The 23533-nt window shown below is 41.8% G+C and overlaps 3 protein-coding genes across 3 annotated transcripts; 2 read left to right on the top strand and 1 right to left on the bottom strand.

The window, feature by feature from the left end:
• Window positions 4966–8413, top strand: LOC8078402 (protein YLS3). Its single transcript, XM_002459466.2, has 3 exons — window positions 4966–5722; window positions 7535–7621; window positions 8008–8413. Exons 1-3 carry the CDS (start codon window positions 5368–5370, stop codon window positions 8196–8198), a joined length of 633 nt encoding a protein of 210 aa, XP_002459511.1. The 5' UTR covers window positions 4966–5367; the 3' UTR covers window positions 8199–8413.
• LOC8063678 (exocyst complex component EXO84B) lies at window positions 11624–20442 on the top strand. The gene is made up of 7 exons (XM_002459467.2): window positions 11624–12154; window positions 13659–13756; window positions 15404–16445; window positions 17194–17703; window positions 18339–18527; window positions 18601–18734; window positions 19934–20442. Exons 1-7 carry the CDS (start codon window positions 11936–11938, stop codon window positions 20094–20096), a joined length of 2355 nt encoding a protein of 784 aa, XP_002459512.1. The 5' UTR covers window positions 11624–11935; the 3' UTR covers window positions 20097–20442.
• LOC110432852 lies at window positions 21709–22851 on the bottom strand. Its single transcript, XM_021453826.1, has one exon. It carries the CDS (start codon window positions 22462–22464, stop codon window positions 22054–22056), a length of 411 nt encoding a protein of 136 aa, XP_021309501.1. The 5' UTR covers window positions 22465–22851; the 3' UTR covers window positions 21709–22053.

Here is a 23533-nt window from a genome sequence, read left to right on the forward strand (position 1 = left end):
CCCAACCACATACTCCTAGGCATTTGCATGGATTGCTACAGGTCCTGATCATCGACCTATAATTATTACAGCTTGTTGCAACTAGCCCACTTGTGAGCGTTGGATTTGATTGATTGCAGAATGCAACCGCTAGAAGATGCCATGGCGTGTCATCAATCAATTGAACTAATGTCATAACTGTGACCGTTTCTGGTTCAGGCCCAGCTGACAGCTTGATCCATTTCCATCGGAACAGTTGGCTGAATAGCCAGTTTGTTTGTCCCTGCCCGTGCCAGCTCCTCCATGGCCATGGCGACCCGAACGGCGAGCTCGAAGCAGCCATCTCAGGCCTCGTTTACATCTATTTTTTTTATTTTAATACTGTAGTACTTTATTTTTATTTGACAAATATTTTTCAATCATAGAGTAACTAGACTTAAAAGATTCGTCTCGCGATATACAGATAAATTATATAATTAGTTTTTATTTTCATTTATATTTAATACTCCATACATATGCGGATATGCCACAAGATTCAATGTGACGGGGAATCTTGAAAAGTTTTTTGTTTTTAGTTTTTTGGATGAACTAAGGCCTTGTTTACTTCCACCCTAAAACACAAAATTTTTCAAGATTTCCCGTCACATCGAATCTTTAGACGCATACCTGGAGTATTAAATATAAATAAAAATAAAAACTAATTGCACAGTTTGGTCGAAATTTACGAGACAAATCTTTTGAGTCTAGCTAATCCATGGTTGGACAATAATTACCATAAACAAATAAAACTGCTACAGTGAATTTTTTTTCCTTTGCCAACTAAATACGGTTATACGGCCTAAACAAAACCCTCAGTAATTAAACGTACATTCTCCAAAAGTTAGCCGGTCATCCGGTGCTCCGTTCCTTTCTGCGCTGCTGCGCTGTGCTGTGTGCGCTCGCCGCCGTCGTCGTGGCGTCGCTAGTAGTTCCCCGTGTCGTCTCGATCGATTTGCCTGACGATGTGCCGTAGCCCATAAGTCGTTGAGAAACCTCCACACGCGCGTCGTCATCCTCCGCCGCATATCCGCGGACACGAGACCAGAGAACAGTGTCGTCGGCCGGTGCTAGCTCATCGGGTCGCGATGGTATAATATAATGGATTCTTTGCCCTCGCTCTTCCACCGGTTCATGAGTGATTCTAGTGAAAAATATAATTAAGAAATATTTAGCCAATCAGATGGACTATTTAAAGATCCGAGCAATTTTATTTTATGTTTTTTTTTAAAAAAAAAACAGTGCCCAGTTATTGTTAATAATATATATATATTGAGCATTACAACAGTAGGTACATGAACAAATGCATCAAGAATTTTTGTTTTTAATCAGCATAATAGACAACTCTTTTTGTGTATGTGTTTTTGAAAAATGCCAAATACGTGATGAAGTTAGGAAAAATAGTCAATATCGAAGTCTTTGACCCATCAATCAAGGAGTCAATCTTAGAAGTAGATATTATCCAGAGAAAAATATATAATTTTTTTGAAGGTTCACTGTCAAAATATCTCGCAGATGTTATGAGAACCGGATGCGCCGTAACATATACGGATGTCAGTAATGACGGAATAATTAAGAACAAATCTAATGACCACATCTAGGCAACGTGGGCTGTGTCTAGTAGTACGTATATTGTCTTTTTCTAGAATGTAGGCTACTTCAATTTTGCCACGAATATTCATTAATTTTGATTTGACTAGGTTCGTACAAATATGTCTTAGTAGTATATAGTATTTTTTAAGATAAATTTATTCATATAGTTTTTATATTTTCAAATTCAATAACTTTTCATAATTTATATTTTTAATGTTTGACTCAAATCTTATCTAAAACAACTTTCTTTATACATACGGAGGGAGTGAGTACAGGAGTTGAAGTTTGAACCCATGCATGTGTTACTGAGCTTCCAAAAAATTTTAATGTTAAGATTGACCAATTTGATCTTAAAAAAACTCTCTTTGTCTAGGGAAAAATGCAATTATGGGATCTATGTCAGTCAAAGTAACTCAAACTTAATCAAGTTTATAGTAAATATAACATTTATGTCTCCAAATAAATTCTATTATAAAAATATATTCTATAACTAATTTAATGGTACTTAAATTATATCATGAATGATAGTAATTTTTATATAAATTTAGTCAAAGTTTAAACGATTTGACTTCTCGAAAAATGAGAATTACATTCTTTCCTAGACGGAGGGAGTACATGCATAATACTCCATCCATATTGGCAATTCAAGTCGTCTCACACAGTGACATAGAATTCAAAGCATAACTTTGACTTCTTATTTTTATAAAAATATTTATTAAAAAGTGACATATATATTTTTATGAAAGCACTTTTAAGACAAATCTATTCATATGCATGGTTTTCATATTTCTAAACTCAACAACTTAAAATTTATTCATGATTTATATTCTCAATATTTCATCCAAGTCTTATCCAAAACGACTTGAATTACCGTTATGAAGTGAATAAGTACTAGTAGTTATGTAATATATTATCATGGTAAATTCATTGGGAGATATAAATATTCATGCTAAAATTAAGCGCCTAGTGGGCGATCCTTGCCCGGTTCTAAACTCCATGGAGCCGGATCGATAGACTGTGAGCATTGGTCCTATAGGATAGAAACAGAGAACCAGGTGCTATGCATGGGAGCGGGTCGTAGAGCATCCGCAATGTATAGATTCAACCCCAATTCTATATAATGATTTGACACCACTTATTAAAATTGATCACAATATATAGAATCAGCCTTGAATCTATAAATGGGACCTACGAGAATAAAAATCTATCACTCGAGAGAGGGAGCAGGGAGAGAAAAAGGAACATAGTAGCTCATTCTTCAGCCATCACTTAGTATCTATTTTTTTTATTCGATCGGAGCCGGTTCCATATATGACACCTGGTCCTTCATCGATCCAACTGCGCAATGTATAGGACTTGATTCTATAGCAGCAATAAATGTATCAAACCGGGTAAAATGCAACCACTGCGGAGACCCTAAAAAATTGTTCTTTCTCTCCATGGGCGGATTTAGGGGTATTCCCCTGTATTCCTAGGAATACCCAAATATTTTGGTACACTTTTATATAAATATGTATATATACTTATATATATATATAGGTACAATGCTATAATATATAGTATTTTCGCACTTTTGAGCTCAAAACATGTAAAAAAACTGGCATTTTCAATTAGAAATCTATATTCTAGAAAGCAAATTTTGGTTTAAATTTGCTGACTTGTAGTGCAATTAGCTATATTTTAAGCCTATGGATTCGACTTTATGAAAATGGAAATGCCCAAGTTTCAAATCCTGACTCCGCCACTGCTTCTCTCCTGCCCTTTTCTCTCTCTCTCTGTTCCATTGCCGCTGCCAGGGGTAAAAAAATACCACTAACTAGATTGTTTTTCACTATATATATTTATCAAATTATGTATGTTTTCTTAGTAGTATATCATCTTAAATTTAGAGTTGGCTTCACCCTCGGCTCTTGTTGCACACTTTTCCTCTACCACTGCAGTACACTGGTTGAATTCTCCTCTACCACTGTAATATCTCGAAAGTACTGTTGGCTGATTTGTCGTGAGTTGACAGATTCGGCTGATAAGCTCAAACGAACAAGGAAACGCCCTAAGTCAAACGTCACAGGAACACGTCTAGTTGAGTCCAACGCTACAGTTGTATGGAATGGAATGGAACGCAACAAGGCGGGGAAGAAAACGATCGTGCGTCCCTTTCGTAGTACCGTCACGGGATATTTTGATCCCAAGCAATCCGCACAAGCAAGGGGCGGTTTATGGCACCTGTACAGGCATTACAGCAGCCCCCACCTCCCCCCTGTCACGTTGCCGGGCTACAAGACGAGCACAGAACAACCCGTCAGACGATCGGTTACCAGACTGCCACAGTTGCCTCTGTTGGCTAGGCTTTGTTTAGTTCATCCCAAAACCAAAAACTACAGAAAATTAAAATTTTTTAAACTTAGTTAGTTTATGATTAAATAATAATTACTAAATAAAAATAAAAATACTACAATATCTAAAACTAAAAAGATTTTAGGGTCTTGACGGCTTGACGACGCCCTAAAACCAGTGGCGGACAAATGCAAAGCTGTAGCGGATCATGGGAGGTCCGGCACCCTCCGAAACGCCCAAACCTCACACTGCTCTGTTGCTGCATGTATCCGTCTCTTTGATATCCTGTCGGTTTTGATTGATTAACATGCATGCATGCAGGGGCGAAGCCAGTGACAAAATAACCCTGGTGCACAGCTCAAATGACATATATAACTCTCTTGAAATATATGGTAAATTTGAAGTTGTTTAGTAGTAAAATATTTTTTACCCTGGTGCCTAGGCACTCGGCAAGCTGAACCTGGCGTCGCCCCTGCATGCATGAGTGCATGATCGACCACGAAAATTAAACCTTATCTTTTTTTTTCCCCTTGAGATCGAAGGAGTGATTCAATCACCAAGTCGGATTTCCGGTGATATATTCTCTTTTTTTTATTCGGGTTTGAGGATAAGGACAGAAGACAAGACCCAAAAAGAAATGTGTATATCACAACTCAGTTTCAACAGCCATCTTTTTTGTGTGTGCAAATACTTGCAGAGAGCGACGCTTCTTAGGTCTTGTTTAGTTTGTCACCTAAAAACTTTTCACCCATCACATTAAATATTCGGTCATAACTGTTGCACATATACTAATAATGGATTAATTAGTCTTAATAAATTCATATCCGAGTTTCTATATCAGACGAGCTATGTAATTTGTTTTTTTATTAGTCTATATGAAACATGTACCGACATATTTGATGTGACACCTAATTTTTTGTTTCATTTTATGAACTAAACAAGACCTTAATTAATCACCGAGTATACTACTATCACCAGAGCATCCATCCATAAGGCTTGTCCCTCGCCGTCGGCATATGAACAGAGGCAAAATAAGCAGCGAATCAGCACTCAACGTAACGGCCGCCGTCGATCCACGCACGTCACCACCGCTACATCACTTGCGTCACGCCGCACCCGGCCGACCGGTGCTCCCACGGCACCCGTCCCGCCGGAGCCCATAGGCGACAGCCACACGTCCGCGTCCGGCCGGTCCGCCCGCAACCAACTCCCGGCCGGGTCCCGCGCACCGGCACCGCCGCGCGCTCACACCCTCTATATTCCGCACCCCGCCCGCCTCTCGCCATAGCCATATCGATCCCTCCCGGCACAGCCGCAGCCCAAGCAAGTTCCCAACGCCCCAACCCAGCCCTTTGCAACTCCGATCCGTTCCGGTCCTCGATCTCTGCCAGCAGCTCCGGCGGCCGTCGGCGGCGGCGGGGCGCCATGGATTCGAGGAGGGTCGTCTTGGCTGTGTCCGCCATGGCGGCGGCGCTGATGGTGGTGCTGTCGGCGCCGGCGGGGGTGGGCGGCGACTTCGCGGCGGACCGTGCGGAGTGCTCGGACAAGCTGGTGGGGCTGGCGACGTGCCTGACTTACGTGCAGGAGGATGCGACGGCGGCGGCGCCGACGCCCGACTGCTGCGCGGGGCTGGAGACGGTGCTGCAGAGCAGCCGCAAGTGCCTGTGCGTGCTGGTCAAGGACAGGGACGACCCAAACCTGGGGCTCAAGATCAACGTCACCAAGGCGCTCCGCCTCCCCGCCGTCTGCAACGCCCCCGCCAACATCTCCGACTGCCCAAGTACGTACTGTTCGATGACTAGTAGCTAGTACTAGTGCTACCAATTATATATATTAATTGCCAGCTGATTGCTGCTTAATTGAGTGCTTAATTGTGATCTTAATTGCTGCTTTACGTACTCTAGCTAATTCCCCACTTGGTGGTTAAGACTTCTCCGAGAAAGTGCCAAGTACAGTTTCTTTTCTTTTAACAATACGCTTAATTTTATACACTAAGACTTGAGTGCTTGATTTTCCTTTTTTTTATAAGAAAAACTTTATGGACGGGCCGCATGCAATGCAAGCATGTATGGTCGATAGCTTCACCTCAACCTTTCAATTTTGATATACGCCGATCCATGTGTCAACCAAAGAAAACCTCCATTACTGGCCTTGTTTAGTTCCGAAAAAATTTCGGATTTCGCTGATGTAGTATTTTCGTTTTTATTTGACAAATATTGTCTAATCATGAATTAACTAGGATCAAAAGATTCGTCTCGTGATTTACAGACAAACTGTGTAATTAGTTGTTGTTTTCATCTATATTTAATGCTTCATGCATGTGCCGTAAGATTCGATGTGACGGGGAATCTTGAAAACTTTTTGGATTTCGGGGTGAACTAAACAAGGCCTAGCTTTCTAGAAAAACAGGAGTAGCTAGAAACGAATTGGTGTAAAAATCGATATACGACCAGGGCAAAGCCCCGACAGATATGATGGGTCCTAAATTTGTAGACGTCACGGCATGCATGCAGTAGTTTCATGGCAGCCGGCCGGCGTCGTCACCTCGTACGACGAACGAGGAACACAACGCCGTGTCGCGACAAAAAGCCTAAGGACATGTTATATTATATACTATTATTAGGACAGCAAAACATGTCACGAGAATTCCGTGTGCCGGAGGAGACACGTATCGGGAATAGTATCTCGGGTCGGGACCGACCGACCTCCCGGCCTTGTTGACTTGCTGTTGTCTCGGTGCAGTCTGCCGCCCGCGGACGCGGAGCCAGTGCAAGAAAGGCCTTGTTTAGTTCCCAAAAAATTTTATAAAATTTTTCAGATTTTCCGTCACATCAAATCTTTAGACGCATGTATGGAGTATTAAATATAGACGAAAATAAAAAACTAATTACATAGTTTGGTCGGAATTGATGAGACAAATCTTTTGAGCCTAGTTAGTTCATGATTAGACAATATTTGTCAAATATAAACGAAAGTGCTACAATATGTGTTTTGCAAAATTTTTTAGAACTAAACAAAGCCATAGGCGCCAAAACGCGCGGCGGGCTTCCTTGCGGGCGCACGGCAGTCTCGGCAGCAGGGGCCACCCCCGTGATCGGCGTGATCCATCGATCGATGCCGCGGCCGGTTCGGTGTGGTGTCACGAGTGGTTGTATCAGTGATGATCATTGTGGCCACTTCTGGGCTACACCCGGCCTGACGGTACTCTGACAGGGACAAGTGTGGACTCCCCTGCCTGACTCTAGTCCACACGTACTCACCCACCACACTCTGCAACAAGAAAAAAAAAAAGGAGGTGCAAATCCAAGCAAGCAACAAGTCGGCAACAAAATGGACCTAGTGGCTGTAGCTGAGTTTACTAGTAGCTCGTTAGGCACGGGATTACAATTCCAAACTGGAACAGAAGTCCATTGCACGGCTCTTTTTTTTCAGTCAGTGAAAAAAAAAACATTGGAATAAATTAACACACAGACAGCTAGCTGGTTCATGTGTTTTTTTCCTCGGATGCTAATGATGCAAACCTGCAAGGCTGCAACTAACTGACATGTGATATGTTTTTGTTTTCGTGGCGACGACACGACACGTACGGCAGGGCTGCTGAACCTGCCGCCGGGCTCCAAGGACGCGCAGGTGTTCGAGCAGTTCGCCAGGCAGGCGGCGGCGCAGGGCACCGCACCCAGTAAGTTCCACCCATGCTCACTACTACTACTCACTACTAGTACTTCTGTATTCGTCTCCTTGCATGGTTTTCAGGGTGGTTGTTGGCAAAAAATAATACTGTATACGTACTACTCCTATGCATGTAGCAGTGCTCTTGCTGTCGGTTCTCTAAATTTGAAATTTCAAGGTCATCGACTCGATCGTGGCGATCGAGCATCTTTTGGACCTCGCTTTTGCACTTGTGTTCCGACTGCAAATTGCAATCATCAATCATCATCACTAGCTTTATTTATTTATTTATTTATTTATTTATTTATTTATTTATTTATTTATTTATTTATTTATTTATTTATCTGATGCTGTCTAACGCACGCCTGCCTAACCGTGCTGCATGGTGCCCTCCAGGTGGCGGCGGCAGCGCGGCGAAGGCGAGCGCGAGCCCGCAGAAGAGCGGAGCGGCCGCCGGTCACGCGCAGCGGTGGTTGGGAGTGGGGAGCAGCAGGGTCGGTGGTGGTCGTGGTGATGGCGGCGCACGCGCGGTGGCGGTGGCGCTCGCACTCTTCGCCGCCGGCCCGCTCGCCTTCTTGCTTGGATAGTTGGCGCCGGCCGGCTTTGTGGCGTGTGTCGTCGGGTGCGTGGGTGCGTGCGTGGTGCTGTACTTTTCACACTGGGAAACCGGAAACCAAAGAAGTTGTATCAAGAGTTTGAATTAAAAAAGAGAGTGTGTCGTTGTACAATTTCCTTTTGTCGCGCGCCTTCCTCCAATAGCTCTAGTAGTTACCGTCATTTTAATGAATATGAATTGAGAGCCATGTAGCACCATGGAAGTGATTAAGAGGGAAGTTGTCAGCAGGAAGCGGATACAATTATGAATTATTCTATTTAATTACAAAAAAGCATTGATCTAAAGCTACGGCAAAAACCTTGTACTAAAGACTACCATACTGTGTAGATTTACTCATGCGAAGTCTAACAAAATTGAATTTTTTCTATTTTATGATTTTTCTATGATTTTAGTAAGATTCAGCTAATAAATAATAAAGAAAAATTTAATAAGATGATCAGTTTAAAAAATTGACGAGTTGTTTTACCTAGTTTAGAAGTTTAGAGAAAAAAATATTTTTTTATGCGCGTGCGCGCATTGCAGCTAAGGCCTTGTTTAGTTCCAAAATATTTTGCAAAATGTGAATAGTACCAATTTCGTTTGTATTTGACAAATATTGTCCAATCATAGACTAACTAGGCTCAAAAGATTCGTCTCGTCAATTCCGACCAAACGGTGTAATTAGTTTTTATTTTTGTCTATATTTAATACTTCATGCATACGTCTAAAGATTCGATGTGACGGGGAATCTGAAAAAATTTTGTAAAATTTTTTGGAACTAAACAAGGCCTAAGAGATGAATGGCATGTGCAATCTTGGGCTTGCGGGCCATGGGATCTTCGGCTAGGAGGGCCCGAGGCGGCCATGCAGCTGAACGCTGACGAGTTTCGAGCTCGGCGCATCGGGCTGTAAAGTCGTTCAGGCCTTCGGGCGAGCAGTGCATCAAACAGGCCCAATGAAGTGGTCGAAACTGCTACCACTATTGTGGCAAGCCAATGTAATTTACGTAGCAAAAAGAAAAAAAAAATCTTTAGTTGATCGATGGTCTGATTCAACATTTCATCCTCTTACCAATTTACTACATATAGAGTACTACAGTATTTATTAAACCAAATCCTTCTCTAATGTCGGAAATTTACGTTGAAGTCATGCATTATTACAAAATTGACGCTAAACTATTGTTTTTTGTGTATATATAGATTGCCCTCATAAAGTGCATTATCTATTGATTTGGTATACTACTCGAATTGTGTATTCGGCTTTCGTCAATTAGTTTCTTGTGACGTATTTTGTATCATTCCACTTCGTTTTTCCTTCGAAACTGCTTTAAATGCATACATTGACTATATGGCTTGAGTTCAAGAATGTGAAATAACATGGTGGTTTAGGGCCGACTATTTGGACTCTCCTACACCTACACGTGATATCTCACCAATGTGCTATGCTACGTTACACGAGTACGGGTACGAATATTGGATACAATACGTATCGGATACGCGGATACACACTTTCTAAAAACAAAACCCACTAAAATGGTGTATCCGAGTATCCGTATCCGCGTATCCGACGAGTATCGGATACGGATACGTCACCCCCCTTGGAGTATCCGTGTAACATAGGTGCTATGTATTAGCCATACCTTGATGTCTAGAATTTTCGTTGTAATCGACTAAAAAACAAATCTATAAATTGATTAGGTCAGAGCTCTATATTAACCATACACCTCTAGACTATATAAAAAGTACAAACTCCTAAACGTACCTAATAGACATATATAATACTCCTCAATATATGGGCACACACAATACAAACGTCATCATATACGGGGCATAGTATACCCTGTGTCTATAAACTACTATAAATAATATGTGGTTCCTCTAGGCGTACTCTAAGGCCTTGTTTAGTTCGTAATTTTTTTTGAATTTGGACACTGTAGCACTTTCATTTTTACTTGACAAACATTGTCCAATCATAGAGTAATTAGGATTAAAAGATCCGTCTCGCGATTTACAGATGAACTGTCCAATTAGTTTTTTTTTCATGTATATTTAATATACCATGCATGTACCGTAAGATTCGATGTGACGAGGAATTTTGAAAATTTTTTGGAACTAAACAAGGCCTAAATCTTCTACTCACAATACATTCTATAATTGTTGGTTGTGGTAAAACAAGAGATAGTTTTGTTGCTAGAAGAAACTAGGGATGAATTTGACTACAGGGACCACTAAGCACACTTCATTTTTTGAGCGTTTCAAAAAAATTTCAACTTTCTATTCTAAATTGTAAATCATCTAGACAATTTATATTGAAGTGGAGGAAGTAATATTTACTATACGACTAACGCGTGAGTGAGGGAGAGGAAGTACTCTCTCCATCCCAAATTATAAGTCATTACAAGAATATTGGAGAGTTAAAGCATTTCAAGTTTGAAAAAAAATATAGAAAGAATTGCATAGATTTATGACATCAAATAGATATAATATGAAAATATAAGTAATAAAAACCTAATGATACTTAGTTGTTATTATAAATGTTATTATCTTATGATATAAATTTGGTCAAACTTAAGGTGATTTGACTCTTCAAAATTCTTGGATGACTTATAATTTGGTACGAATGAAGTAGTAGCTAGAGACCAAGAAAATCTAGAAGACCAACAAATGAAAAGAAAAGAAACTACTAAAATGTTGGGAATAACATGTAGAACATATTTACTACTATGTTTGAAAGAAAATACAGTATTATTCTAGTTCTATCTTCATTCAAATACAATCGATCAAATTCACAGGAAAAATCATTAAATATCTATGTCACTAAATATGTATACATTGTTATAAAAAAATATCTAAAAGAAAATAGTGAATCTAATGACAATTTTTAATTAAGAACATTTTGATTATAAAAATAAATTAACTTTAATTTAAAATAGTTTGACTCGGGCAGAACAGAAACAAACCTGATGGCCCAATCTATATCTATATATCCTATAAAGACAAACCCCACTAAGCTAATTCTCTTGCACCTCCTTGCGCCACATCATCCATTTATCCTGTTGCTGCATGTAATTAAGTGCCCACTCACAAATAATTTCAGTAGTGGATGCAGCTGCCTACACATGACCATGCATGCATACTGCTAGCAATTATTTTCTCACATGATCTCCTCTCTTCTTCTTTTGAAATTGACTACTAAAACTATATATAGATGACTCAATAAACTACAGTAAAACTATATTTATATTCCCCTTCATACCCGCAGCAACGCGCGGGGAATCCTCCTAGTTTTTCTAAATTCCAAGGTCATTGTCATGTACTCCTACTGTAGACAACAGCTAAAAGTCTGGGCGGAAACTTAAACTTCAGGCGCACGCGTAATCCCACGCACAAATCATCATCGCCTATCCTTTTTTTCGACACAAAAATACAAAAAATAATCGTATTCTTCCGCGAACCAAACCAAGTTGTACCAAACCCAAGCCAGCCAACGCAAGCCCAACTGCCCAAGTCGCCCCAAATCATTCGTCTCCTTCCTCCTCCGCTGCATTTCTTCGTTTGATTGCTCGATCGATTGATTGATTGGCGAGCAACACCAACTCCCACCACCCGCAACCGCAGCAATCTCTTCCCTCGCCAACTCCGTCTCGTCGAGGAACCCCATTCGCATTCGCCATTGTCAAGGAGGAGGAGGAGGCCCGGTCGTCGCGTGAGGAGGCGTTGTGGATCTCGGATGGCGTCGGCCAAGTCGTCGCGGTCGCGGCCCGCGGGCCACTCGGGGGTGTTCCCCGTGGGCAGCGCCGCCGCGGTGGGGAGCGGGGGCGGGGGCGGGGGAGGCGGAGGAGGCGGCGACGGCGGGGTGCAGCTCGCCGACAAGCTCAAGATCTTCAAGACCGACAACTTCGATCCCGACGCCTACGTGCAGTCCAAGTGCCAGACCATGAACGAGAAGGTGAGCCTGCCCTGCCCTGCCTGCCTGCTTGCCATCTCTGATCCGGACTAGGCGAATGTGGAGATCTGTGGATGCACTGGTTGGTGTTGGAATTGAGGCGAATTGCGCAACAGCGGTGATTCTGTTCTCTGGGCGATTGGTGATTCAGGGAATGCACTTTGGCTAATTGCAGGAGGGTGCTTGATGGACATCTCAATGTGTGTGTTCTCAGCGCAATGGGTACTTTGTGGTGAAAAAGTGATCTGGCATAACTTGTGGGGATGATATCGGAATTTGGATGCTTCACTCAACGAGACGAAGAATTTTTATACTGGTCCAAATATATTTTTTTGTTTACTGTGTTGTGTGTTGAAATTAGAAAACATGTCGAAAACAAGAGGAGTATTGTCTTGTGATTTTATCTGCACATTTGAGTACAAGCCGGGGATTTTGAAATGCTTGAGTTTACGCTTGGATATACTGTCACTCTTCAGGTTGCATCATGATATGGTTATGTGTTGGGTTTTACTTAGAAATGAAATGTGGTCATGTTGATGTTGCCATTTAGAAATGAAATGCGGTTATATTCAGTTTTCTGGTGGACATGGGGAAATCATGCCATTGCTTTGGAAATAGTGCATTTTGATTTTGGTATGACTATTGCTACAGAAGTTTTGAGTCCAAACCTAATTATGATGATCAGAACAATTAAAGGGATCACAACCGTGCTAATACATTTCTTTTTTGGCGACAGAAAAAAATGGTGTTTTGTTCTTTTGGCATCATCTGCAGCTTGAAAAGCTACTCAATTTAAAGAATTTGCCCTTGCATGCTATATTAATTGAGTTAGGGTTCTTAATTTTGTGGTAACTTTTGAGTAAATGATTGAGAATGCAACAGATTTTGTATCATGTGTTTCCTCTATCTATTCCTCACTAAGGGTGTTACTTCAATGTTTGCTTTTTGTGGCAACTGGGATAACTTCCTTTCAGCCTAACAAGATCCATGCGAGTTTAGAAATTTTTAACTTTTGCATCGACAGCCATCCCTTTGTAGGAGTATGGTTTAGTATAACCACTGTGTAATATGCCTGATTTGTTCTTGCTAAAAAAACAAATTCTCTTCGTTTGACTTTCATGTTTGGACAGTGGATTTGGTTCATGAGAATAATTTGGACTGAGTTTCTTGCTCACTTTCCATAGCTTTTAATTTTATCATTTTTCATTATCTGGGATGCCGGTATGTAGTAAATGCATGTCCATGGATTCTTTATGGATTCTTTATAATGCACTAGCTAATGCTATTTTTTTGAGGCATGATGGCATTGGCATTGGTCTTTCTACTCTCTTGGTATTTCGCAATTATGTTTCTTAAGACATCTGCCCTTGTACTCTCGTAGTCATCTGCTTATTGTTGTTTCGTATGCTGCTGACATTGTTGAAGTGTTGAATTCCACCTGAGCGATCAGTATATTGTTAGAGTGTGCACCAGACATAACTGACAAGGAAAACCAAATTCATTGCAGGAAATAAGACATTTGTGTTCTTATCTCCAAGACCTAAAGAAGGCTTCAGCTGAAGAGATGCGCAGAAGTGTGTACGCAAATTATGCTGCATTTATCAGGTCTGGCATTCACCTCTTTTGCAAAATTTCCTTAAATGTGTTGTGCTATTTAGGGATGGCAATGGGTTGGGTTAGATATGGGTGCATTAAACAGCCCTCCACCACAAATCTTGGGACATAAAACCAAGCATGCACCTGCAACACCCACACCCATGGCTAATCGGCACCTGAGATCTAGTTGTCAGCCGATGGCTCTCGCCGCAGCAAGAGAAACTCCCCTCAAAAGGGTGGCACAAATGCAATAAATTCAAGAAATCCATTCAGCCAAGCAACAAATGCATACAAGAAACTTGGGCATCCATCAAAAGGACAGAATTGATTAATGATGGATCTGACTGGTTGCCATGACTGTCGTCGCTGTTCTCAGCACCTCATGCGGTTGCCATCAATGCCGCAGCCATGGTTACGAATGGTCCTGTGGACATGGTGGCTATGGAGTGGCCAGAATAGGGAGGTCAGGAGGGGGCACAGTGGATGGTGAGGTCGGTAGGGGGCTTTCACCTGCAGTGGACTGGGAGGTTGGGAGTGGACCTCAACCTTGTTGCTTAAGGAGGCGAGCAGCATTGCTGGTGAACAGTGACATGCACTGTTTATGGTGATTTTGGTGTTGTGGCTGGGCACATGAGGGAAGGGGCTGAGATGGTTAAGGTGGCAGAGGAGGGCATGCCTGAGAGCCGTGGTTGTGTAGTATGTCCTTGTATTCAGTTACATGTTTGGCACCCATGGGTAAAATCGCAGACCCACACCCAACCTGCTTCATTTCAGATAGTGGACCTGCCATACCCATCGGTGGGATTTGCACCCACACTCACAACCATTGAGTACACACCCACATACCAACTGTCAGTCTATGACATCTGGTCCAGTTTGAATTGGATCTATAGTGGCCTATGTTGTGTATTAATGTGAGATTATAGGGGTTTAGTCCCACCATGGTTGTTGAAGGTGAGTAGTCCTTACCACCATCCCTGGGTTAACCCTTTTATATGAAGCGAGAGCAAAAGCATAAGTGGGTTAGTGGGACTGTGGGAGTGTGTGGTTCACTAAGCATGCAGAGTGGATCTGAGCCAGCCGTTTGGACCCAAGAGCATTACACCATCACCTTTGAGATATCGAAACTCCCTTTAATCATGATGATGTATGTACCCTCCATAGACCAGCCCATGCATTGTGTAGTATCTTTTTATTATCATTTATTTTTCTTTCGCATAAGCATAACAGCTCTTAACCATCATCATGCTGAATGCTGCCTACAGAAACAGCTATTAATTTTTTTAGTAATTCAGTGCTATATCAAATCTTTTTCTTTATGAGTTGAATTATTTAACCCATTAAACCAATGCTTATGAAAAGGTATTTGCTTACTTTTATTGTTGTGTTGATAAATCTTTGTCCTCTCATTTATATGCATATCTGGTTTTGTTTCTCTCAAATGCTTTGACAATTCCAAAGATTATTTCCTTATCTAGTATTAGCATACCTGTTTTTATTGATTGAGGGTTCTATCAATGTTATCTTTTTATATTCGCCCTGAAATTTTCTTCTTAAATGTCTAGTTTGTGACATGTGAAATCAAAGTTTGCATTGTACCATTGTGGGACATCTTTTGCTCAAATAATTACTTCGTATGGATTTTCTTGTCATCAGAACATCTAAGGAGATATCAGACCTTGAAGGGGAGCTACTGTCAATTAGAAATCTGCTTAATACACAGGCAGCTTTGATTCATGGTCTATCTGAAGGAGTTCAGATAGATTCATTGACTTCAGGCCCTGAAGGTTCTGTAGAAGATGGCATATCCAATGTTGAAGATCAGGAGCCTTCAGAAATACAGAAATGGTCTGCAGATTTCCCTGACATGCTTGACGTTTTGCTAGCTGAACGAAGAGTGGATGAAGCACTGGATGCACTGGATGAAGCAGAACGGGTTGCTGTTGATGCAAAACGAAAACAGACTCTAACTGCAGCTGAAGTTTTGGCTTTGAGAAGATCCATCTCTGATAATCGTCAGAGGCTGGCAGATCAGCTTGCTGAAGCTGCCTGTCAGTCTTCCACTCGTGGTATTGAGCTTCGCGCTGCGGCTTCTGCCCTCAAAAGACTTGGTGATGGCCCCCGAGCTCACAGCCTCTTACTCAGTGCACATAATCAAAGGCTTCAATGCAATATGCAAACTATACATCCATCTAGCACTTCTTATGGTGGAGCATACACTGCAGCACTTGCTCAACAAGTTTTTTCAGTCATAGCTCAGGCACTCAGTGACTCTGTGGATGTCTTTGGTGATGAGTCATGTTATGCATCTGAACTGGTAACATGGGCTACCAAGCAGGTTTTGTCCTTTGCGCTCCTGGTAAAGAGGCATGTGCTGTCCTCTTGTGCAGCTTCTGGAGGCTTGAGAGCAGCTGCAGAATGTGTTCAGATATCACTTGGCCATTGTTCTTTGCTGGAAGCTCGTGGTCTGTCTGTTTCATCTGTTCTCCTCAAACAATTCAAGCCCAGTCTTGAGCAAGCGTTAGATGCTAACTTGAGGAGAATTGAGGAGAGTACTGCTGCACTAGCCGCAGCTGATAACTGGATACTCACATATCCAACAACTGGTACTCGTCCATTAACTAGATCATCTGCTGCTAATTTGGCACTTCAGCCAAAGCTCTCTAGCAGCGCACACCGTTTTAATTCAATGGTTCAGGTAATGGTTACCTCTTATTGTTAAATTGCAAGAATGAATCTATCTTTCTGTTGTGTCCAGACAGATGATAATAATCTTTTTTAAAATCTTGTACCAACAAAGATACTGTTTGGTTCTCTAAAACGTAACAACCACATTACAGAGAGTATGCATTACTGTTACACTTGTTTGCTTCCTACTGTATGTAATCTATGTTACCTGAATCCATTTCCAGTTCTAAACAGAGATCGCAGTCAAGCATCCTAGCTCTGATTACAGTGTTATCTGATCCCATTTCCTTTTGCATTATCACTCACTGAACCAAAAACCTCGAAAGTTGTAGCATATTAATGGCATGGCATAGCGATGTGTCTATGACTAAATATATCTTTTGCCACTACCTCAGGCGTCCTTTTCAACTCATTTGTTTCCTGTTCTTACTTGCATTGTCTGTTGAACTTATGTTCTCATCAAAGATGCCACAGCCAGATTGACCAAATATTGCATTGATTTCTCTGAAAATCCTCAGTTGGCCTTTTTCTCCTGTCTTTTTTATGTATTTCAGACTAGTTATAGTGTGTTGAACTGATACAGTAGGTGTGCAATCACTAGAATGATTGATGATGCCAGCAGAGTTGTCTTGAATCACGAAAGTTTTGCTTAAACTTGAAACATAATTTTCTTTGTCCTCACTTTTGCACTCAGCTTCTTCGGAAGTGATGATTAGCTTGTATCTTGGCTCTATATTAAGCCTCTTGTTGAATTTCAGGATTTCTTTGAGGACGTTGCACCACTACTTAGCTTGCAATTAGGTGGTTCAACAATGGACGGGATCACACAAATTTTCAATTCATATGTAAATTTGCTTATAAGTGCTTTACCTGGTTCCATGGATGATGAAGCTAACTTAGATGGTTTAGGTAATAAGATTGTTAGAATGGCAGAGACTGAAGAGCAGCAGTTAGCTTTATTAGCTAATGCATCTCTACTAGCTGAGGAGTTGCTACCTAGAGCAGCCATGAAGTTATCATCAATAAACCAGTCTATGGATGATTTGCGTAAAAGAGGAACAGATAAACAAAACCGTGTGCCTGAGCAACGTGAATGGAAAAGAAAACTACAACGAATGGTGGACAGGTTGAGAGATAGTTTTTGTAGGCAGCATGCTCTTGAACTTATATTTACAGATGAGGGTGATACTCATCTCAGCGCAGAAATGTATATCAGCATGGACAATACTGTTGAAGAACCAGAGTGGGTTCCATCTCCAATTTTCCAGGTACTTACTGGAATCGCTCGTTTGGGTCTCTCATGTAAATACCTCGAATTTTAGATAGTTTTCAGATTATTAACATATGCTTTTGTCCTTCTAATTCCCTTTCGAAACTAACGTCTCAGTCTATGATATCTTCTCATTCTATTGCTTGGAATCCTTTATGTATTATGACCAGTCCTTTTATCATGATCATATACCTAAAAGAGGACATTCGGGACTAAATTAATTGAGCATATGGACAAAAGTGAATGGTTTTGGGAACCCTGTGTTTAAGTCACTAGAATGGATGGGTTTCATGTAGAATTCTGAAAGAGAAGCTTATATTGCCCACCTTAATTTTGACTTTTCTTCAAGTTTCACCATGGAATATATTTTAAAAAAATCATATTAGTACAATTTTAATAGCCCAATGTTTCACTATCAAAATTTGAGTAGCATAGTCCTTCATGGACTTTCCACTTTGATAAATAGGCCTTCTCTGTTGCTTATATGCTTCATATTAGATGTAATTTGTTAAGATAGCAGGTTTCATGGGGAAGATTCGTTTGTCCAAATGAGTTGTTTTCCTTTGCATGGGGCAAGCATGTCATAGATAATACTATAGTCTTTGGATAAATGTCATTTGCTGTTTATTGCAGGAACTGTATGCAAAGTTAAACAGGATGGCAAGCATTGCTGCAGAAATGTTTGTTGGTAGAGAAAGGTTTGCTACTTTGCTAATGATGCGCCTCACTGAGACAGTCATACTGTGGCTCTCAGAGGACCAGGCCTTCTGGGAAGAGATTGAACAGGGAGCAAAACCTTTAGGGCCCCTAGGTCTGCAACAGGTAAGCTCCTTTACTCCTTTTTATTTTCTTTACATCGCCAACTGTTATTTTTCAAAATTTCCATTATTTGCAGTTCTACCTGGACATGCAATTTGTCATCATATTTGGGCAAGGTCGTTTTCTCTCTAGACATGTACATCAAGTCATTTTGGACGTCATCGATAGGGCAATGGCTGCATTTTCTGCTACTGGAATGAACCCTGATAGGTACAATGCTTCTCACTTTTGCCCTTCTTTTGGTTCAGAATTAAATGCTGATTCTTTTCTTTGCATACTTCAAAAATCAATTGCTAATTTTCGTTATGTAACTTTGTTGTATTTTGCCTTGTATAAGTTGGACTACACCGATGTTCCTCTCTCTAGAAAACAAGAGGATGAATAATAAGTTATAACTTGGGTTATATGTCCCTGTAGGCTGTAGCCTGCTGCCCTCTGTAGCCTACAGTAATTGCAACTGACAGCCAGTAGTAACCTAAACAATTTGCCCTACTGGGATGGTTTTTACTTTTGACAAAAATGGCTATTAGACAAGACCTTGATAAATTATTCAAATTGCTTTCAGAAAATGAAAAAGAATGGAAGAAGCATTCTCTTAAACTTCAGCTAACTGATACCAAACACAGTATATCATCTACCTTTTGAATTCATTATTGTCTGCTGCATGGTTTTTAAGGTGGTAAGGCGAGGCGTGGTGACAATACCCCCTCATAATGCCTAGGGGCCTTCATAAGGCGAGGTTAAGCGATGCCTTACCATCCCTAAGCATATAGGAAAATAACAGCAGGGAGGAAAGAAAAAGGAAAAAAAAACTAGAAAAGGGCAAATGAAAAGAGTGATTGGCTGAGCTTGCCCACGAGGTCCCTCTGCTGATCTGTGGCTCTGCTCCTTCCCTCTCTCTTGCTGCTGCTCCCTCATATCGATCTCTGTCGTGTCCCCCTTCTGGATCAGCTGCCACCGCCACAGATGATCCAGGTGGTGCTGCTTGCTGGCCACCTGTGCCTGATTTGGTGGGGATGAGAGAGGAGGTGGCTCAATGGTCTTTCTGGTTGGTTCCATATCGTTTTCCTCTGTTTCGCCTCCAGTCTCCTTGGATCTCTCACTAGTTTTGGCTAGGCGACAGGACGCCTTGCTCCCTGCGAGCACCTCATCGCCTGAGCGTTCGATGCCTTAGAAACACTCAGTACTTTAACACTAACAAGGCTGTGCAACACTTAGTTCAGTCATACTTCCGAAAAGTCTTGGAAGGATTCCCTCACATGTTTCTTGATACGTGAGGCTGTGCCTCTGAGGTAGGAGTAGTTTCTAATAGAACTACAGCTGGGTTTCTCTTGCTCATGAGGCCATGAGGGAGTTTCACATAATTTTGCTTCTACTATCAACAAACCAACATTCTTGCTTTTTTGCAGTGTCCTTCCCGGCGACGATTGGTTCATGGATGTCTCCCAAGAAATTGTCAGCATGATAAGTGGAAGGGGTAGAGCTGCCAATGGTGACAGGGAAGTGAACAGCCCAACGGCCTCAGTTTCAGCGCACTCCATGTCATCGTTCAAATCCCACGGAAGCTCCTAGTTTGCAAGTTGGTATTTTTTGTAGGCAGATCATTGTATAATAATCAATAGTATATTCTTTCAACCTATTCCTCCACTCATTTGTTTTTCTTCTTTTCTTTTCCAAAACTTTTGTGCTAGTATAAGTATAGAGGGATAATTGTTTGACCTAGGAAAAGAAATCTTGAGTCATTTTGTTTTAGAGAACTGAGGCCTTCATGTGTTGCACGGCCGTATGGCATGAGATCTGCACCTATCTGTATCATTCTTTCATCAGTTTTTACTTGCCAGTTTGGCACACCACATTTCATCGATACAGGATTCTGCGCTTGAAGTTGTTTGATATTATTATTGTTATTATTATTATTTTTTGATTCTGTGTACAGTGCCCGTCCTGCCCTAACATTACTACATTAGAGCTTTTCGATCTTTATAAACACTGTCACTACAGCATATGGCTTCATATGCTCACTGAACTAGTTTGGCGGCTATTCGTCCAAGTTTCATGAAAAATTCGATCATGACACGATTGATAGAAAGATATTTGTGTACAATCTTTTCCATGCCAGCTCATTGCAAGGAACTTAAATACTGAATTGCCAAATCTTTTATAGGTTTCGTATAAATTTTGTTGTATATGACTTGTGAATTCGTTTATGCCTACAATTACTAGTCAAGTAAAAAAAAACGCTTTTGATTTGCTCCAGCAAATTGTTAAACCAAATCAATTGGTAAGAAAAATGAAAGGAAAAGACAAAAGTTGCGTCGTGATGCCCTCATGACAGAAATGATTGAAAATACTATTCATTAATTTATTGTAAAGAAAAAAACACTAAATTTGGTAGGGAACCGAGGAAACAAAATGCACAGGAAGCCATGCGTCTCGAAACTTGTTTTGAGCGTGACAACATAAAAACGGCACCGCTATGCACCGCCATTCTTCAGGAGTTCCACCGTCATATCTACAACCGTGACTGGCATTTCTAAGGCTATCATTTTGGGTTATATATGTAAACTGACCATGTGTTTCGTGGCGTCGGCATCATTACAACATTTCTACAGCTTGGAAATGGAAGACTCACCACAAACTAGCGTATTCGTTCGGTTGCATGGGAATGATTCCCAGCCGAACAGTTCCTCTAATCTTTACTAGCGCGGAATGGTTCCGGGCATGGAACAGTCTGTTCCGGTGCGCTTGCCGCTAAGCTATTTATATTTTTTTCGCTATTACGCGCTATAGCGTCGCTAAGTTACATTTGCTATGACAACTTTCACCGTTACGAATTATAGCGCCATTATGATAAATCTTCTCAATCTGACTCTCAAAACTCCATCTTATACTTGATTATCATTTATCATTTGCAACCAATTTGGTATTTTAGACAATTAAGCTTTCATAAACCATGTTGTAATATCATATTAGTATTTAGTAACGTTACCTAGACTTACGAAAACATATTTTTATACATCAAAATTCATTTTACCATATTTTTTTTATCAATTACTCGGGTTTTTTAATGTATTTTTAATAAAACGCTATCTGTCATAGCGCTATTATAGCTGTTGAAAAAAGTTGTCATTATTTTCAATAGCCCGCTATTTTAAACTTTGATTAAAAAAGAAAAAAAATCAAATAGTGGTGTTAATATAACACACCTTTCAGTCTTTTTCACTCTATTCGCCACATATACAAGTTTTAACATTTTTAACCGACCAGCCTACACAAAACTGAAGCCCGTGCCGAGTGCAACGCAATTGATAATTCTTCTATGATCTCCTCGAACCTCGACCATACAAAAGAGTAAAGAAAAAAAATTTACAAGCACAATCTCACAATTGCACACACGATGCCGGCCGCTTGCGTCGTCGCGAGAAAGGAGAACCCCAACAAGCAGCACGCATGCATATGCATATGCATGCGTCGCCGCGCGCCAGCCATCCCAATTCCCAACCGCATGCAGTGCAGGTAGATGCGCACCCTACTGCTGCGCGTGCGACGCCGGGGGATGCCCCATGCAGGCGCAGAACGCGGACGAGATCCGCCGCCGCCGCCTCGCGGGCCTCTCCTGGCGCTCGCCGTCGTCTGCCCTGACGACGACGACGACGCTGGCCGCCGCCGCCGGGGACGCGGAGGCCACCACGTCTGGGCTCTCCACTATGACGCCTGCCGATGCGGCGGCGCCGGCGCCGCCGCCCCCGCAGCCGCTGTGGCGCATCAGCGAGCGCGACACGACGCGGGGCGAAGGGTCCCCCGCGAGGACGACGCTGGGTGTCGTCGTCGTCGACGTCGACAGCCCCTTGAGGTCGAGGCCTCTCAGCGGGTCGTCCCAGATGCGGCCCGACGAGCCCTGACGCCGGAACGACACCGACGACCTCTGCAGCCTCGACATTGACGACGGCTGACGGCCGGCCGGTCTCTGCGTGGCACGAAAGGCCGATGATGGGTGCGTGGACTCCAGCTCGAAGACTCGCCTTTTTCTCTTCTTATAATGTAGCGGCCGGCGGGCCGCCGGCGATGATGCGCTGGTGGTAGGCAGGTATGGACACCCGTACGTCGTTGTTCTGGTTGGTTAGCCTAACATAGGAGCCAGTTTGGCGCGAAAACATATATATAGGGTGGTTGCTGCGGAAGGGGGTTGAACGGCGCCCGTCTACGAGTCCAACGTCAATCACATGGTCTTCAATTCTTTTTTTCCCTTATTATTACCGAGAATGTCTTACAGTAAGTCAACAAGAAAATGATGGGAAATATAACATATCACTTTCAGTTTCGTATCTTTTCCTTAAAATTGAAATTGATATAATATTGTTGAAATTGATATAATTTTAAAATTTGCATAATAAAAAGTAGGCTCTGATTTTATAAAATAGAAAGTTGGCTATCTCTTAATTTTCGGTGGTCATATATGGCCAACCACTAACGCTAGCTATCTAATTTTGTAAAATAGCAATACTATTGTAGACCTATAAAAAGTTTTCTATTTTATAAAATGACTAAACAATGGAATCTAGCTAGTAATTTTAGCCAAGCTCTTGGGACTAGCTAAAATTAGTTTCCAAATTGCAAGATTTGTCTATTATGTAAAAATAGAAACAAAAATGCTCCTTCACAGTCGCTTGCTTGATATGGAGTTTATCCGTCACTCGCCTTCCTCTGTATGGTTCGCGCATGTGAGTTCCTTGGTCGTCCGATTCGCCGATGCTCGCGTCCATGGCATATGTAGAAGAAGAGGCGGCGGCGGCGCCGTCCTCCCCAGTGGCCGCGCCCACGGCCGATGACCACCCTACCCCCTTCTTTCCCTACTCTGGTGGGCTTAGAAGGGGCTGGCTGGGGGAGGCAAGGCGGCCAGACAGTAGGGATTGTGACTAGGCGGTTAGAGCCCCTGGTGGAGGTTGCAGCAGCTGGGCCAAGAAGGGACAGGGGAGCTCCATGGCTGGAGCTCCACGGGCATGTCAAGC

The sequence above is a fragment of the Sorghum bicolor genome, chromosome 2 (genome assembly GCF_000003195.3).
Source record: "Sorghum bicolor cultivar BTx623 chromosome 2, Sorghum_bicolor_NCBIv3, whole genome shotgun sequence".
Lineage (NCBI taxonomy): Eukaryota > Viridiplantae > Streptophyta > Magnoliopsida > Poales > Poaceae > Sorghum > Sorghum bicolor.

Bases quoted from the DNA above. Each gene is read 5' to 3' on its own strand.
- LOC8078402 (XM_002459466.2), top strand. From the start codon at position 5,368: ATGGATTCGAGGAGGGTCGTCTTGGCTGTGTCCGCCATGGCGGCGGCG. The intron at 5,723-7,534 runs GTACGTACTGTT...CACGTACGGCAG, and splicing joins CAACATCTCCGACTGCCCAA to GGCTGCTGAACCTGCCGCCG. The intron at 7,622-8,007 runs GTAAGTTCCACC...GGTGCCCTCCAG, and splicing joins GGCGCAGGGCACCGCACCCA to GTGGCGGCGGCAGCGCGGCG.
- LOC110432852 (XM_021453826.1), bottom strand. From the start codon at position 22,464: ATGTCGAGGCTGCAGAGGTCGTCGGTGTCGTTCCGGCGTCAGGGCTCG.
- LOC8063678 (XM_002459467.2), top strand. From the start codon at position 11,936: ATGGCGTCGGCCAAGTCGTCGCGGTCGCGGCCCGCGGGCCACTCGGGG. The intron at 18,528-18,600 runs GTAAGCTCCTTT...CATTATTTGCAG, and splicing joins GGCCCCTAGGTCTGCAACAG to TTCTACCTGGACATGCAATT. The intron at 18,735-19,933 runs GTACAATGCTTC...GCTTTTTTGCAG, and splicing joins ACTGGAATGAACCCTGATAG to TGTCCTTCCCGGCGACGATT.